Source organism: Dendronephthya gigantea, unplaced genomic scaffold, assembly GCF_004324835.1.
Source record: "Dendronephthya gigantea isolate DGI-Jeju-01 unplaced genomic scaffold, DenGig_1.0 000347F, whole genome shotgun sequence".
Lineage (NCBI taxonomy): Eukaryota > Metazoa > Cnidaria > Anthozoa > Malacalcyonacea > Nephtheidae > Dendronephthya > Dendronephthya gigantea.
In genome coordinates, this window is record NW_021163357.1 from 34,890 (window position 1) to 50,113 (window position 15,224).

General features: G+C 36.7%; 2 protein-coding genes across 2 annotated transcripts; one reads left to right on the top strand and one right to left on the bottom strand.

Annotated features, from left to right (window-relative positions):
• Positions 1 to 8,716: 8,716 nt before the first annotated feature.
• On the bottom strand, positions 8,717 to 10,208 carry LOC114542402. The gene is made up of 4 exons (XM_028561964.1): positions 9,824 to 10,208; positions 9,372 to 9,449; positions 8,899 to 9,023; positions 8,717 to 8,756 (listed from the first exon to the last, which is right to left on the bottom strand). Exons 1-4 carry the CDS (start codon positions 9,920 to 9,922, stop codon positions 8,747 to 8,749), a joined length of 312 nt encoding a protein of 103 aa, XP_028417765.1. The 5' UTR covers positions 9,923 to 10,208; the 3' UTR covers positions 8,717 to 8,746.
• A 980-nt stretch (positions 10,209 to 11,188) lies between these two features.
• On the top strand, positions 11,189 to 12,279 carry LOC114542403. The gene is made up of 4 exons (XM_028561966.1): positions 11,189 to 11,244; positions 11,371 to 11,551; positions 11,693 to 11,796; positions 11,911 to 12,279. The coding sequence occupies exons 1-4, from the start codon at positions 11,197 to 11,199 to the stop codon at positions 12,277 to 12,279; spliced, it is 702 nt and encodes a 233-aa protein (XP_028417767.1). The 5' UTR covers positions 11,189 to 11,196.
• The last annotated feature ends 2,945 nt before the right edge of the window (positions 12,280 to 15,224 follow it).

The following is a 15,224-nucleotide window of genomic DNA, read 5'->3' on the forward strand; positions in this document are numbered from 1 at the left end:
CCTTTCCAAAACCAATTAGAGCACCGGTTACCATACTGATAACCGTTGACAAAATTTTCGAGCATCTTCTTTGAAAGCAATTGAGTGAACTGACGGAAAAGATCTTTGACAACTTTAATTGGTAAAATACGGAAATATAGCCATGCCAAATTGCCATATTTTGTATTTCGCGCGGAAATTGAGTAACTAATTTAGTTACAAACTTCCAGCCGTAAGATTCCGGCTTTTCTCTATCCTTGTTTTAAAGATCCGGCTTTCTCATTCCGGTTATAAAATTTCGGCTCTTCCCATTCTTTGTTTTTAAGATTCCGGCTTTTCTCATTCCTTGATTTAAAGATTCCGGCTTTTCCCTTTCCTTGTTTTAAAGATTCTGGCTTTTCCTATTCCTTGTTTTATCGTCCCCCGTTCCCTTCCTCGATTCCCCGTAACTGGTTTTAAGGCTAGTTTCCACTCAGGAAAAATCTCCTTTGGATCGGAATAGACAGTAAAATTTCTTTTGTCGCTGAGTTCTCAGGCGGCGTTTATACAAAAGAAACTTTTCCGTCCCCTCCGATCCAAAGGAGAATTTTCCTGAGTGGAAACTAGCCTTTAAAGATAGCCCTTTTCCGCCCCTCCCTTGCATATGAACTAACCGCTAATTAAAAATTTTTGCGCTGTCACATGACCACCTTAACCAGGGTTTTCGCCGCAGCGTGGGTCGTGGAGCGTAGGTAGAATAGCCTGGCCTGCGAAGTTGGAATATGTCAATGTACACACACACCCGAATTACGAAAATTGCACTTGTCAGCAAATCGTCACAAAGGTTTAGTAAAATGTCACGTACCCTCAATATTCCATTATGAATAGGAAAGTTTACTTGAACGAGATCCGCATGTCTTCGGTTATTTGATACAAAAATCAATTCATATGAAGAAACATTGGCGTTGAATTAAAATCGTATCATCATGCACATGGGATAGAAACTTCGTCATAATTATTAAGTCGTTTTTTGGCTTCACCGAAAAAATAAGCCTGGAAAAATTTGGCATAAAACGATAGACAAAAACATGATTATCTTTAATTTAATTTCAAGATCAAAGAACGTTTTTTTGATCAATATTTAACTATAAGTTACGCTTGTGTTCCTTACAACGGAAACAAGACCACGTGAATGAAACAGCTCACAAATTTTATAAATCTAGCAACATCTATTGTTTGCTTTACTTTAGTTTATTGAAAGGTTCCTGTTACTGTTTCAGGAAAGTAGCGGTAGTATATTTACTGTGTTTTAGGCAGAAAATGGTTGTTTATAACAATTGAGTCTCATCATAGGTAAGTGAAGTTTCCTTCTCTTACAACAACAATAGGGCCATTATGGGATACCAGATATGGATACTGCACATCGACAACTTTACAAAAGAAGGTAAGAGTTTCCAGCTTCCCGCCCTGCTTCAGGGTAGAAAGAAATAGGAATTTTTTCCCCTACCACGGTTAGAACCAATATTTTATAAATAACCTAGTGAAATGCCACTCTGACAACTTTATGATGGTCTGGGACTTTTATTGTTGTCTTCAGATTTCCTTCCTTGGTGTATATTTGAACTGCCGTATGATCGTTTGTTGGTATCATGATTTCATTCTGCTGGAAATACTCAATGAAAATGCCTCACTTGAGTCGTTGTCAAATTTGTATTTCAATTGACACATCTTGTTACAAACATACACATCAGGCCTCTGTGTTGGATGATGATGATATCATCGTCTTTGCATATTGCGATTCTAACTACAGAAGATATTTTGTCCTCGAGCAAATCTAATTTGTCTTCTGCTTTTACATTGTAATTCTCGTTCAATATCGTCAACAGGAATCCTTCACCAGTATGTTTTTAGCACGTAAACATTGTTATTGATATCAACAGAAAGGGCCATTAAAATATTGCCTAAATTCAGGTAATTCAATCCGTTTAATTTTTCCTTCCTCCTGGATAATCATAATTTTCTCATAAGGCGGAGTACGAGGGAAAGTAAGAACACCCCCTGACTTTTCACAGCATATGGAGAAGCTCTTTTTTTCATGAAGGGTCTGTTCGTTTGGAGGATGAGGCAATTCCTCTTTTATAGAATTTCTTGCTGAAATTTCGTGCCAGCTTATTATTGGATGAAAACTGCGAGTGGGAAGTTCAATCGTTGGCATGCAGGCGGACATTCAAATGAACATTTATTACTGAATTTGCAAACATATTGAAACAACACATAGTTGATTAACATAACCGACAGACGTTCTCCACCCGTTGAGTTTTATTCAACAACGATTTGACTCCATCGTTCAAAGACACTGAGAATATCTCTTGAATCAGTTGAATGGCTTGTAAGCTATGCAGCTTCTTCCAAAACGATAAACATTCGGTGATTGCGGTCTCAGGATAATCAAGATGTTCCACTATTTTTGAAACTATTCGTAGCTTCGCTGCAAAAAAATCGATCTTCGATACTAAATGCCTCATTCCAGAAAGCAGTGGTTGCTGCCTTGCGCGCTTCCTCGAATCTTTTTCTCGCATTTTCAAACTCTCTGTCCGAGTTGATTTTAAGCTTTTTCCTGGCTGGAGGAAGCTCTATTGCTTGGTTTAAGATACCAGACAGAATAACGCTCGAAAGTTCACCTGGTTCGTCCTGAGTTTCGCTCTCTTTCTGCTAAAGATTTGATTTATCGAGAGAAACACTGAGTAACTCTATTCCTTCTTCTAGAAAATTATAACTGGCGAGTGAAGTTGATCTAGAAAGGCCATCGATTTTAGACTTGATATCATTATAACTCGCGTACGACAATCTTACGAATTTCGCCGTCTTTCAGTTTGTCTGCCGTCGAGGCTATGACCTATTCCATAATAAACCAAGTGTTGAACTGAGTATACTTGTCACAATTAAAGTCGTATCGCGTTTCTTATTAACTGTACCCAAAAATTAAGGCTTTATTAAAAGCATCTGCTAAAAGGTGAGGAGGCAAAACATCATTTAGCCGAAGCTTCTTGAAGCGATACGAAAGCGTGCGTCGTGGTTTGTCTAGAACGTCGTGGCCTTTAACCTCTGGCTTGGACCGATAGTAGAAATTTGGTGGAGGAGAATTCGAGATTTGTTGTGACACTTGAAGATAATCTTGTTTAGGTGCTGACGTAGATAAACCAGGTGATTCGTCATCTAACAGGGAAATAGTTGGAATGGATTCCTTGTTTTCTGCACTTCGAACTCCGGAGCGCAAGAGTACATCGTCGGTAGGAATGTAAGCCATGAATGCTGCGATGTGCATCTTTCGTTCGTCTGATGACATGCCTTTCCAATCGGCATATGTTTTACGAAACATGTGGTAAGCTGGTGCTAGGACGTAAGGACCGTCATCATATATGGCTTTGACAACATTGCTAAATAAACGGATACTGCATGCTTTCAAGGCATCTAGGCACTCTGAAAGTGTCGCGTCTCGATGACTACGACCCTCTGAATGCACGTGGGCGGATATTTCATCTTTTGACAAGACGTTTTGCCACTCAATTGGATTTTGGCCGCACACTCCGTCAATGGAAGCTTGCTTTCGAACGTTTTTAATCATTTTGTCCCTCATTTGCTTCTCTTTATGAGTTTCAAAATAATCCACGAACTGACTCGCGGGACGATTGCTGGTGTGTTCCTTTTCTATTTGAAGCCATTTTGATTTCAGTTGCAATAGCTTACGGTTGTAAATATGAGTACTTTCGCTTCCGTATCTTCTTCTTTGCACGTGGCACCACCGAAAATATCACTCAGGATAATTTTTTTTTGGATTGAAGGAAAATTTAACGACTGCAATTTTTTATCTACATTTGCTTGGGCATGCTCTTTGCCCAAAAGGTAAATGGTCTTTCCACTCGTTTCCTTAAGAATCCCGCTAGAAAGTGCTTCGTCTTCATCTGTACCAAAAGCAAGGATGTTGGCAAGAGCCGGATTCCCTCTTTTCACTGCTTGCCAAAAATATGCGAAATCCTGCGCTGATTGATTTCGATGGATCAGAAATGGTCCTGGAAACCAGGGATTCCTTAAACTCTCTCTTCCAATTACTGACATCTGCTTGTAGGTCGTTTGTGTCACGAGATGATTTGCAATGTTTAATGTAGTGTCACAAGCCAAAGGCGTAGTAAACCTGGGATTTGCTGATGAATGCTTGATTCTTGTCAAGCAAATCTGGGTCCATTTCGTCAGCAGTGGTCTTTGCTCAAGGAGTTTAAGGATAACTTCCTGAATTTGATCGATACTAGATCTGGTTTTTGTTTCCCCATACAAATAACGGTAATTATACAGCTGCTTGGTATCCCGAATAGTGGTTGACTGTAATGGAGAATCAAGTTAATTCAGATACTTCGATTTTTCGTCTTCAATAACCCTTGGGGCACGAACATCTGTATGAACCGTTTCTTTCACTTCTTGTTGAGAGAGTGCTCTCTTGAAATAAAGGATTTGGCGTGCGGACGTGTTGTATTTCCATGCGCTGTTGCGACTACGAGGACGGCATTCCCGGTGTTAAAATAGTAATGCAATAATCGTGGAACATTTCAAAGTATATGACTTCAAATTCTTTAGACGACTATAAGATTAATTTATTCTGCTATTAGCATAATAAATATGACATATCTTGTAAATTCCGTCTGATACATTTTCATCGTATTCTTATGCGTTGCTCTTTTTCTAACTACAGCGTACAAGAGCTCCTTGCCTACGATCTGCCGAACCCAATTTCGAGCATCGCGGACGTCGCAGGTACCACCAACGATAATGCCATTGTCGTCTTTGTTCACCGAGACCTCTGTCCGTAACCTTAACTTCATAAAACCTAGTTTGCTATTTTTCTCATAGTACCCAAGCCAAGTGTTTCATAAGTTTCGATATCAAACGGATGCTTTACTTTTGCAAGTTTTTGGCCGACAACGAAGGTTGAGGTTGTAGAAATGCTTGTTGGCTTGATTTCTGCCTTTCGGTCTGCAGGAATATCCTTTTTTAAACAGATCTGGAATATTTTTTTATGTCAGGGCTGGAATGACTGTAAATTGGAAGCCTTTTATCACCCCTGTAATGGACAAGATTAGGCAAATCAATGTCAAATGAGTAAGACGTATTATCATTTTCACTGGTCTCATGAGTTGACTGATTCGGGATCACTGGAAAATGTGATAATTTTCTTCGCTGTTTCCTCTTTTTATTGTTGGAAAAAAGATTTCATCGTCCTCCGTGAGATCCACAGTTTAGTTCTCTCGCGCTTTTTTCTTCTTTTCGTCGTTTCCCGATAAATTAGTTTTTTTTTTGGACATCTAGAAAAGCGGGTCATTTTTGTTATGTAAGTGCTCTTGTTTCTGCTTTTTTCTAGTCAGATGCCTTAAAACAGTTACGCATGCAGTTAAATATTAGTTTTGGATTTTCATCTTGATTACTGATGATTGACATTCTTGCATGACCCTTACCATGACCAAATTAGTTGGTAGATAATAATACCTTGTCACTTGAAGTACACTAGCTCACCGGCTGATAATATTTTCATATTGTGTTCAACTCCATTCAATAATTGTTACGTATTATGCTAGCCTCATCGAGTAATTGTATAAAGTATTATAGGAAAAATTAAACCTTGAAATAACCTATTGGAATAAACTGTCCAAAATTAAAGGCGTGTGCATGTGAATCTAGAATTCTCCATTACAATTTACATAAACAACGTGTCATATATTAAGGTAATGTTTCGCGAATATTTCACTCAATTTAAAATAAAACATTTGCTAAAAAAGGATTTGGTGAGATCCTGAGGGGAATTCCCCTGTCTCCCGGTTCTCCCATTCCACTGTTCCCTGTTCCCCGGAAAAAGTCTTGTGCAGCCCTACTTCGATTACTGCTCGCCCCTGTGGGATACTTGTGGCAATCTGCTCAGAGATTTCAATTTAGTTGCAAAGAGTTCAGTTTCGTGCAGCGAGGGTTTTAACAGTGCAAATTATGAACCTCTTGAAACTAGACGGTCTGGTGCTAAGTCAGTATTAATGTACAAGATACTTAATAACCATACTGCGCCCGCTCTTCGGGAGTCTTTCGTGAGAAGAGAAATAGGATCCCAAGGCCGAATCGAGAATACCTTAAAAAAGTTTCAAATATAGCCGCGCTATGCTTTGGAATCGGCTCACAAACGAAGCAAAATCAGCTGAGTCGCTCGTTAGTTTAAATCAATTGTTGTTGCACACTGAAATGCATCCTAGTTACCTGTGTGTGAAACCTATACTGTATTCTTATTACTGTCTTAATAATTAAACACGCCCCTCGTGGAAACCAGCCTAGAGTTGATGGGGCTGGCATGTTTCTTGCGATTTCCACGTTTTCATGCGATTTCCACTTCTGTTCGTGAGCTTTCGTTCGTGTTCATAATTTTTTGATTCCTGTTCACTCGTGTTCGTGATCTTTGGTTCGTGTTCATGATTTTTTGACTCGTGTTCATTCGTGTTCATAATTTTTTTATTCGTGTTCACTCGTGTTCGTGATCTTTGGTTCGTGTTCATGATTTTTTGACCCGTGTTCACTCGTGTTCATTCGTGTTGATGATTTTTTAACTGGTGTTCACAAGCGTTCATATTTCTTGAGTCGTATTCTGACTCGTGTCCACTGGTGTTCATTCGTGTTCACTCGCGTTCTGACTCGTGTGTTGTTTTTGAACAGATCATGGCAAGAATCGAACCTACGCTTTTGCGATGCCGGTGAAATGCCCTTGCCATTGAGAACGTATATTTGACTCATTTTTCCATCCACTGTTCCTGGCTGAATTTGAGGTGTGTATAATACCACTCGAAATTAAGACCTTTTAACCTATTTGATTCTTGATAATACAATCGCGTTCTTTCAACAGCTCCGTTTTAACCGTGTACTTAAGGGTAGACGGCTTGGTAAAGGAGACAATAAAACCTGACACGAGTGGATCATTTTGGTATGACCAAAGCTGGTTCAGGATACTTAGAACATATCATCGTCGTCGTCATCATCATCTCTGCCTTTGTTTTCCTTCACATGTTCACATCGTTTAAAAACTTCTTAATAAGAAACTTTAGCTTCTCAACGGCACCTTCTATTCCTTCTTCTTGGTCAAAATCATCATTTGTAATAAACATATTTTCTTATGTACCGGATCTTTCTTCAGTTGTCTCATCCACAAATGGCGCTTTAAATAGATATTTTCTAATTCTTCCTGCACAGCAAAATTGGAAATTCTTGCAAGAAAAATATTCTTGCAAAATTCTTGTTTTAAGTAAAACAATACTTAATTTGAGCAATACTATTCTTAGCAACAATTTAAAATTCTTGAAACAAGTAAGAATATTTCTGCCTAGAATTATTTCTCTTAAAATAAGACAAATAAATTCGAGACAAGAATTATATTCTCGCTAGAAATGTAACATTCTTGAAACAAGAATCAAGTAAATTTGGGGAGAATATAAAATTCTTAAAATACGAATATAACAAGAATAATATTCTCGCAAGAATTGCAACATTCTTGAAACAAGAATCAAGTAAATTTGGGGAGAATATAAAGTTCTTAAAATAAGAATACGACAGGAATAATATCCTTGAAACAAGAACAATGTTGGAACAAATTTATTCTCATTCTTAAATCTAGTAAATTAGTTCTACCTATTACTTAATTTTTATTAGAAGTGGCTCGATACAGTTTATTAAAAGTCAGACACTTAACATTTAAAGACGTTCAAACGTTATTAGGATAGCATTAAGGCATTTTGAAGATTTTAACTGAAAATGTTTTTTTTAGTTTATTTATGAACTAAAAATCACACTATTAATTGTTAGTAACAGATCAAATCACCCATGCTTACATCAGCTTATCCTGGAATTTTCTTCAGCTAATACTGTTGGGGAAAGTCACCCATTTCTTTTCATGTTTTTTTTACCTGAATTTTGTTATAACTATATGGAGCCAGCTTGAAAGGCAATTCAATTAAATATTTTTGTATTTCACCCGGAATGTTTGAAATAAAAATATCCATTTCAAATCTAAATTGTACTGTACACTTTGGCATTAATTGTCATCGCTGAAAACGTATCGTTTTCATAATATATGAGCTCAGTGAATAGATTCATTTGAAATGGATATTTTTAATTTCAAACTTTCCGGATGAAATATTAAAATGTTTCAACCCTAAAATCACTCAATGCTATAGGTTGGCTAGAATAAGCCCTTCAATAAACAGTAAATAGTTATGACAAGGTGATTCAACATTAGTAGTAATATATAGGTGCGATTAAGTCCACTGCACATAAAGAAGAAAGCAGCTGATTGCCGCTTTTTATACAAACAATACATTATACCTGGTAACATTGTTCTGGATACATATGTTTGTTTCACTGTGTAACATACAAGTTGAAACAATGTGCCATTTGGTGAAATAGTGTTGAAACAATGTGCCACAATTTATGTTAATAGTCTTGACTGCCTGTTTCATGCAAGATACTATATACAATTTAAATTTTTCTAAAAACTCTTACCAGTCACAAATGAAGAGGATTTCGTCCTTCAATATGCTCCTCAATTATATCACAAAGGTCATATTTCACTGTAACATACTTGTTATTCTCTTTATCTTTCTTCCAATGAAAGACATTAAAGTCCACTAGACTGTCATAAGGATAAATTGCAGTAACATCCTCTGTACTCTCCGAAACGTGATAAGCTTGATGTTTTTCATGGAAAGATAACGTCTTAAGCAACTCTACATCAAAGTATGTAAAGTCCAGAATTGACCATATGCACACAATGACTCCAAAAACAGGCAATGCAGGGTCTCCAGCAACATCAATAGCAATAATACCAGACTTTGCAAACTTTGTTCCAAAAAGCTTGATCCAACTTACTTTGTAAACATCCACAATTTCAATTGAGGGTAGAAGGCCATGACATTTAAAACTTCCGCTTTCACAGAATCTACCACTTGCTTTACCAGTGTGCGTGTACTGTCCATTATTGATTCCATTGCAACCTGAACATATTGATTGTATTATCATATTATATGTAGCATTTCAGGTACATAGTTTTTCTAAAACCACACAATTTGACTCTTTAAGGAGAGATTGTTTCATGCTATGTACTTTACACAGTTCAGCTTTAATTTTAAGCTTCAATTTTAATTTAACTTCAAATTTCACTCAAAATTATACCAAACAACAGGTGATTTCAGAGAAATAAAAAAACATTATCAGGTGGATAGCACTATCTAGTTTTCATTGGCCATTGATGTTTAGCAATTTACCATTTGTTTATGCAAATAGGGATGTGGGTTGGGTACACTATTCTGTACCAAGGTTTCATCAATAAATTTTATACACACCTGAGGTATTTTATTCCTTTCTTTCACCTTTAAGAGGAATGAGGCAGCACTCTTTGTAATATCAATATTGTCAACATTCTAAAACCACATAAATTATTTTACACTTAAATAACTAAACTACTTGGTTTGTGCACATAATATCACAGTTATGTTAATATCACAGTAATATTACAGTTATGTTTTGTGATACCATGTATTTAGATAATTCACTTGACAGCACAGATGAATACTGCTATCATTTTATTTATATCACCGCCTATATTCAACATGCCATCATTTAAGTAAACTGCCAGCATTTCATACATGCTAAATAGCAAATGTTTCATATATGGTAACTAGAGCACTTAAATATGGTTTTTTGAAAAGTCAAAGCACTTGTTATGATAGAGTATTGTAATCACAGTTTGTTCGTAATGACAACACTCTCCTTTGCGGCTGAACAATATAGGTACCTGGTTCTTATCTATATTCATTTCCAATTCCAATTCTTCATCACTACTGCTCTCATCTGAGGCTGAGTCGACTGAGAAGTGGTGATCAATATCGTCCATATCATCGATATTATCCTCATTGTTGTGGTTAAATTCAACGTTGGTATTATCCTCGATATTATTATCGTAGACTTCTTTATGAGATCTTGTAATGTGCTTGTATAACGAATTATATTTCGTAAATGTTGCTGGACAATTCTCGATGCCACACACTACTTGAAAATTGGGCTCATTTCCATGAACCTTATTATAATGATTAAGCAACGTTCGTAGTGAAATTGCTTGAAAACAATTGCACAATCTACACTCCCAACGCCTTTCATTTATAGGACGGTGTTTTCATTTTAAAAGCATATTCTGAACGGATAATTCCTCACTATAAAATTGTAAAATCACAGAGAACTTCAAAAATATAAAATTCTCCCTGCAAAGCATTTTGGGACTAGAGTTCGCTGGTCAGGCGGTGCGGCGGCGCACTTCTCATGTTACTAGCGCGCTCGACAAAGGTGAAGGTGTCCAACGTTTGTTATCGCAAGAAAATACGAAAATGTCGAAAGATTTACTCGAAAAAATCGCCGAGATTGATCAAGACGTCGCAGATAGTTTAATAGGTAAGTATATGTTCTTATTTTATGTCATAATAATTAAGAATTGTCGTCGCATACATATGTTTGAATTCGGGAACGCGATGCAAATTTAAATTTGCCGCGGTAACGAATATAAATTAATACCGTCAATCCTTCAGTTTTTTTCACCTTACTTGCTTCGTACTATTACGAATTGACAGGTAAAGTATATTATCTGCGATCGAGTGTATAAACTAAGGTATTATAAATGAAAATGGAACAATGCTGAGACTTTTTGATTAAGCTATATTTTTTAATTTATAAAAGCACTTCATTTTTTAATATTCGGGGGTCCCCTGTCATGTTTGGAGGGGCGGGATTTTTTGAATATAAAAATAGAGAATAGTTTGGAACAATTATATATAGAATACCAGGCTAACCTGCCTCTACACAGTTAATGTCATATAGTCATATAGATACATGTACCTTGTGTTATGTTACTTAATCCATTAATTGGACTTTAAAAGAACAAGAATAAACAATATTTTTATACAGTTCTATATTCTAAAATGTACACTCTAACAGATCTTTAACATAATGCACTATTGGCCTGATATTTTTTAATTGTACCCATATGGAATACATCAATGCAGGTTTCATTCATATTATATTTTCTAACCTGTATATTATTTTCAGTGGTTGGCCTCACAAATGATGATCTTAAGGAACTGTGTTATGATGCATTAAAGGAAATTTCCAGGCGATGGCATGAAATTGATTTTACTGCGGTCACGCATCTGGAAAGTAATATCTCAGGTATAAAATAATGTTTCTTAGTACAATCTTTTAAAATGATCAAGTATTTAGTTTCAAGTGAGAGTCGACAGAGAATATTATTTTAGACTAAACTATATAATTATTTAATATACTTTGCATTATTAGGAAACTGAGAAGGCAACACCAACTGATAACTCTAATCCAACAACAAAGGCTTTGGTTGAAAAGAGAAATATTGATATGGTAGTCTGTGTGGATGATCATGTTGACTTGTCAGGGGATGATACTTTATCATCATCATCATCATCATCAACAGATGATAAGGGCCTTACAGAAGCTGGAAAGGGTAAGTATAGAAATTTAAAAATCTGTCATTCTGCATTTCTTATATATGTAACATATCTGAAAAGTTGTGCCGTGTCTGCTGAATGCATTGTTCATTTCCTATTGCGCATAATGACAAAAATAAAAATGTTGATTGTTATAGTTGCCAAAGTTGTTCATCTTATGAAGAACGTGCACTTGTTGTTTGGAAGTGGAAAGCTGAATAAATCTGCCAAGAAGCTCATTGACCTTATTTATTTGATTAAGGTAATTGTTACTTTGATAAAGAAGTAAGATAACTAATTATTGTCATACTACACAGCCACTCAGCCAGTGCTTATGATGAAAATGTTTCATGCAAAATTGTGTTTTTCAATGTAGGATCATGAGGATCCAGAAGCAGTGTGCAGCCGGCGACAGGGTAAGAGTATGCCTTTGCTGTGTCTTGATAAAACATCAGCCTACCTGATATGCCAAGGTACGCTAATCTTTACTGTGGCATTGAAGAGTCTCATGAGAGCAGTCCTTGCATTAATTGGACTGTTTTATGTTATTGATGTGGATTATCCAAAATCCCATGAGCTAGGTCTCACGATGCTCCACAATTTATTTATAAACTTGGTCGCAAGCGACAGGCAACCCCACAGAGTACTTACTCCAATTATGGTATGTTTTAATTTGTTATTTAAAGACATGAACACCCCTGCAGACCTATATAACTCATTTGAGTCTGCAAACAGGACTATCTAGAGTTCAAACAGAACTCATCTGATGATTTTTAAATGTTGATAATATAGAAATAGAGGGCTTAAGCTTCGCATTTGAAGACATCTAGGCTGAGTTGATTTTTACTTAAAATTTGGACGGCATTCCTTCGCATCCTATTTTCATTCCGGCCTCAAAGGAATCATTATACAATTCACTTCGAACAGATCACGATTCCCATCATTGCCTCATATTTCCCCCTGTCGTTTGCCATTTCTAACGGAATGCTTAAGCCCTCTGGCCTTTTTAGTTATGATTTGAATAGTACAATGTAGAATTGAGTGCCTGAGGCCGGTTGTACGACGAAGGCGGATAGCGCTATCCACCGGATAGTGTTTTTTTCATTCGCTCTAAAATTGCTCGTTGTTTGGCATAATCTAGATTAAAGCTTAGTAATCTTAAGTTAGGGGACCTCTTTTTGTCGGCTCCAAATATTTTATTTCATTGCCTTTTAGGCATGTTTAAAAGGGTTGAAAAAAACCACTATCCGGTGGATAGCTCTATCCGCCTTTCGTACAACTGCCCCCTGGACCCTATAGTTTAAATGAAACTTGCATGCATGTACTTTGGGTAATTTACTTTCTGGCCTTTCGTATTAGTGTAGTATTGTTTTTGTTTTCTGGGGCTTTTAGCATACCGAATGTATTAATAAATTTTAAATAGAACTACAATAACCTTGAATTAAAAAAGTGTTGTTTTCTGTATCAGCGCACCTGCCCCCAAGAAAACCGTTCTTAAATTGAGAATATAATCTTAACCTTTATACTTATTTTAAGAATATGTATTTCTCATTGTTCTTAATTTAGGAAATATGTTCTTGTAACAAGTAAAAATGTTCTTGCATTCTAGGGTTATTCTCGCAAGAACAAATGTTCTTGTATCAAGAAAATATTCTTGTATCAAGAACAAATATTCTTGCCAAGAATATTATTCTTGAAACAAGAATATTTTTCTATGCAAGAATAATATTCTTACTATACGGACAAGAATGTATTTGCTTGCTTTGAGCAAAATTTTGCTCAAAGCAAGCATTTTTTTTCTTGATTCAAGAATGACAAATTTTGCTGTGTGGAGTCTAGCATAGCATTGAAGTAAGCTTTCTTTTTAGCATAGTGCTCATCAAAACCACTGTTTATAAGGCTTTCTTTCATTTCCTCGAATACTGTGTTAATTTTATGTTATGCTTCTTCTATTAACGGCATCCAGGGATCCAATTCTTCTTCACATTCTGAGTCCGTTGTCGTCGAACTTCCAGATTGCTGAGTGGAAGTGGTCGAGACATCATCTTGGAAATCACTTTCTTGACTGTCCGAGTCTGTTTGAGACATGTTTCTTTCTTGTTCTCGTAGTAGGCAATACTCCCGTTCGGGTCTGCGCTGATTGTAACTGCGGCTGAAATATCTTCTGCAAAATTGGCAGCTCATCCCCTTAGCACTAGAAGTGTGTAAATGCCTTGTTATCGAGCAGCAACGCAGTTTTATGAGCAGATGTCTGCTCATGTGTAGTTATGAGGATGTGCTAATCTGCTCAACGGTACTTTTTCCTAGTCCAGTACATTCACACAAACTAAAATGTTAGCAATCCCTTATGTACTTTTTTCGTTTCCCCCTAGATAGAGGTTGTTCGTTTGCAGTGCTTAGGTAAACATTAAAGTTTCTCTCCATCTCTTCTTGATAATAAATTTCTCTCCATCGCGCTCTAATAAATTTTCCAGACACTCCTCCATATCGAATTCCTTTGGTTCTTTACTCTGTCGAGGTACACATATTCCTTTCTTACTCCACTTTAACCATCTCTTGCGTTCCTCTGTGCCCATATCGTGTACTTGGTCGAGATGATTTGCTAACCTTGCTAAATTTGTACTACCACAGCTAAACACAGGACAGCTCCTACGAGTGCGACGCATATTTAGATGATTGCTCAACAAATTCCTAATAATAATTGGCTAATTTTTTTCAAGTCAAGTATTTAATTAGGCCCGTTTGGGCCCTATATGGCCTTATATGGCACTATTAGGCCCGATGGCCCAATTGCTGCATGAGTAGGCGTCCTAACCCGGGCAAGTCCGGGCTTTTCAATGCAAACTCTTGCTTACGGAAGAAAAAGTCAAACGATCTAAACAAGAAAACAGTGTAGTGCCCGGACATTATGTTTAAAATATTTGTAAAATTGTTCTACTTAATTACATTGTTACAAGCGTTAATACGTGTCTTAATTTATGCTTCAAGCATCGCGTTGTCCATAACTCCAATATATATTTCGATTCGCTCTAAAAATGCACACATTTTCGCATTCGCAATACCCCCCTTTTTCCTCCCTTTGAGGAGTTTGGGCCTGAAATATCTCATTGAGCGGATGAGCATCTGCTCATGAGCATTTATGAGCATGTGCTCATAGGCCCGTTTGGGACTTATATGGCCTTATATGACCCTATTAGGCACGATGGCCCGATTGCTGACTGCATGGGCATCTTAACACCCGAATATGGACAAATATTCGATTAAACATTGGGGAATAAATGTTCCCTTAGAACATTCCTCTGCAACACTGCAAATCTATACGTCGTATACGTACACATCTTTTTATTATATGTATACGAATATAACGCCCATACGATATGTGACCTTCCACGGGAAAACGTACGTTAACGATATTTCGTTGAAACGGCAAAACGAACGGATAACGAACGGGTAGTGAACGATCTGTAATAACGTTTCAACGAACCCAGAAAACGTTTTGACGAATTCAGCTAAAAATGTGAACGTTTAAAGTCGAGAATACGAACGGATAAATAAACGTTCAATCTGAAGCCGTTTGAACGATTTATGTTTATGAACGGTTTTAACGAATTTGTCTGAACGCCTGTTGCGCGTATAATTGACGCAAGATATTATTGACTAATTTATCTAATTAAAAGAATAGGAAATATT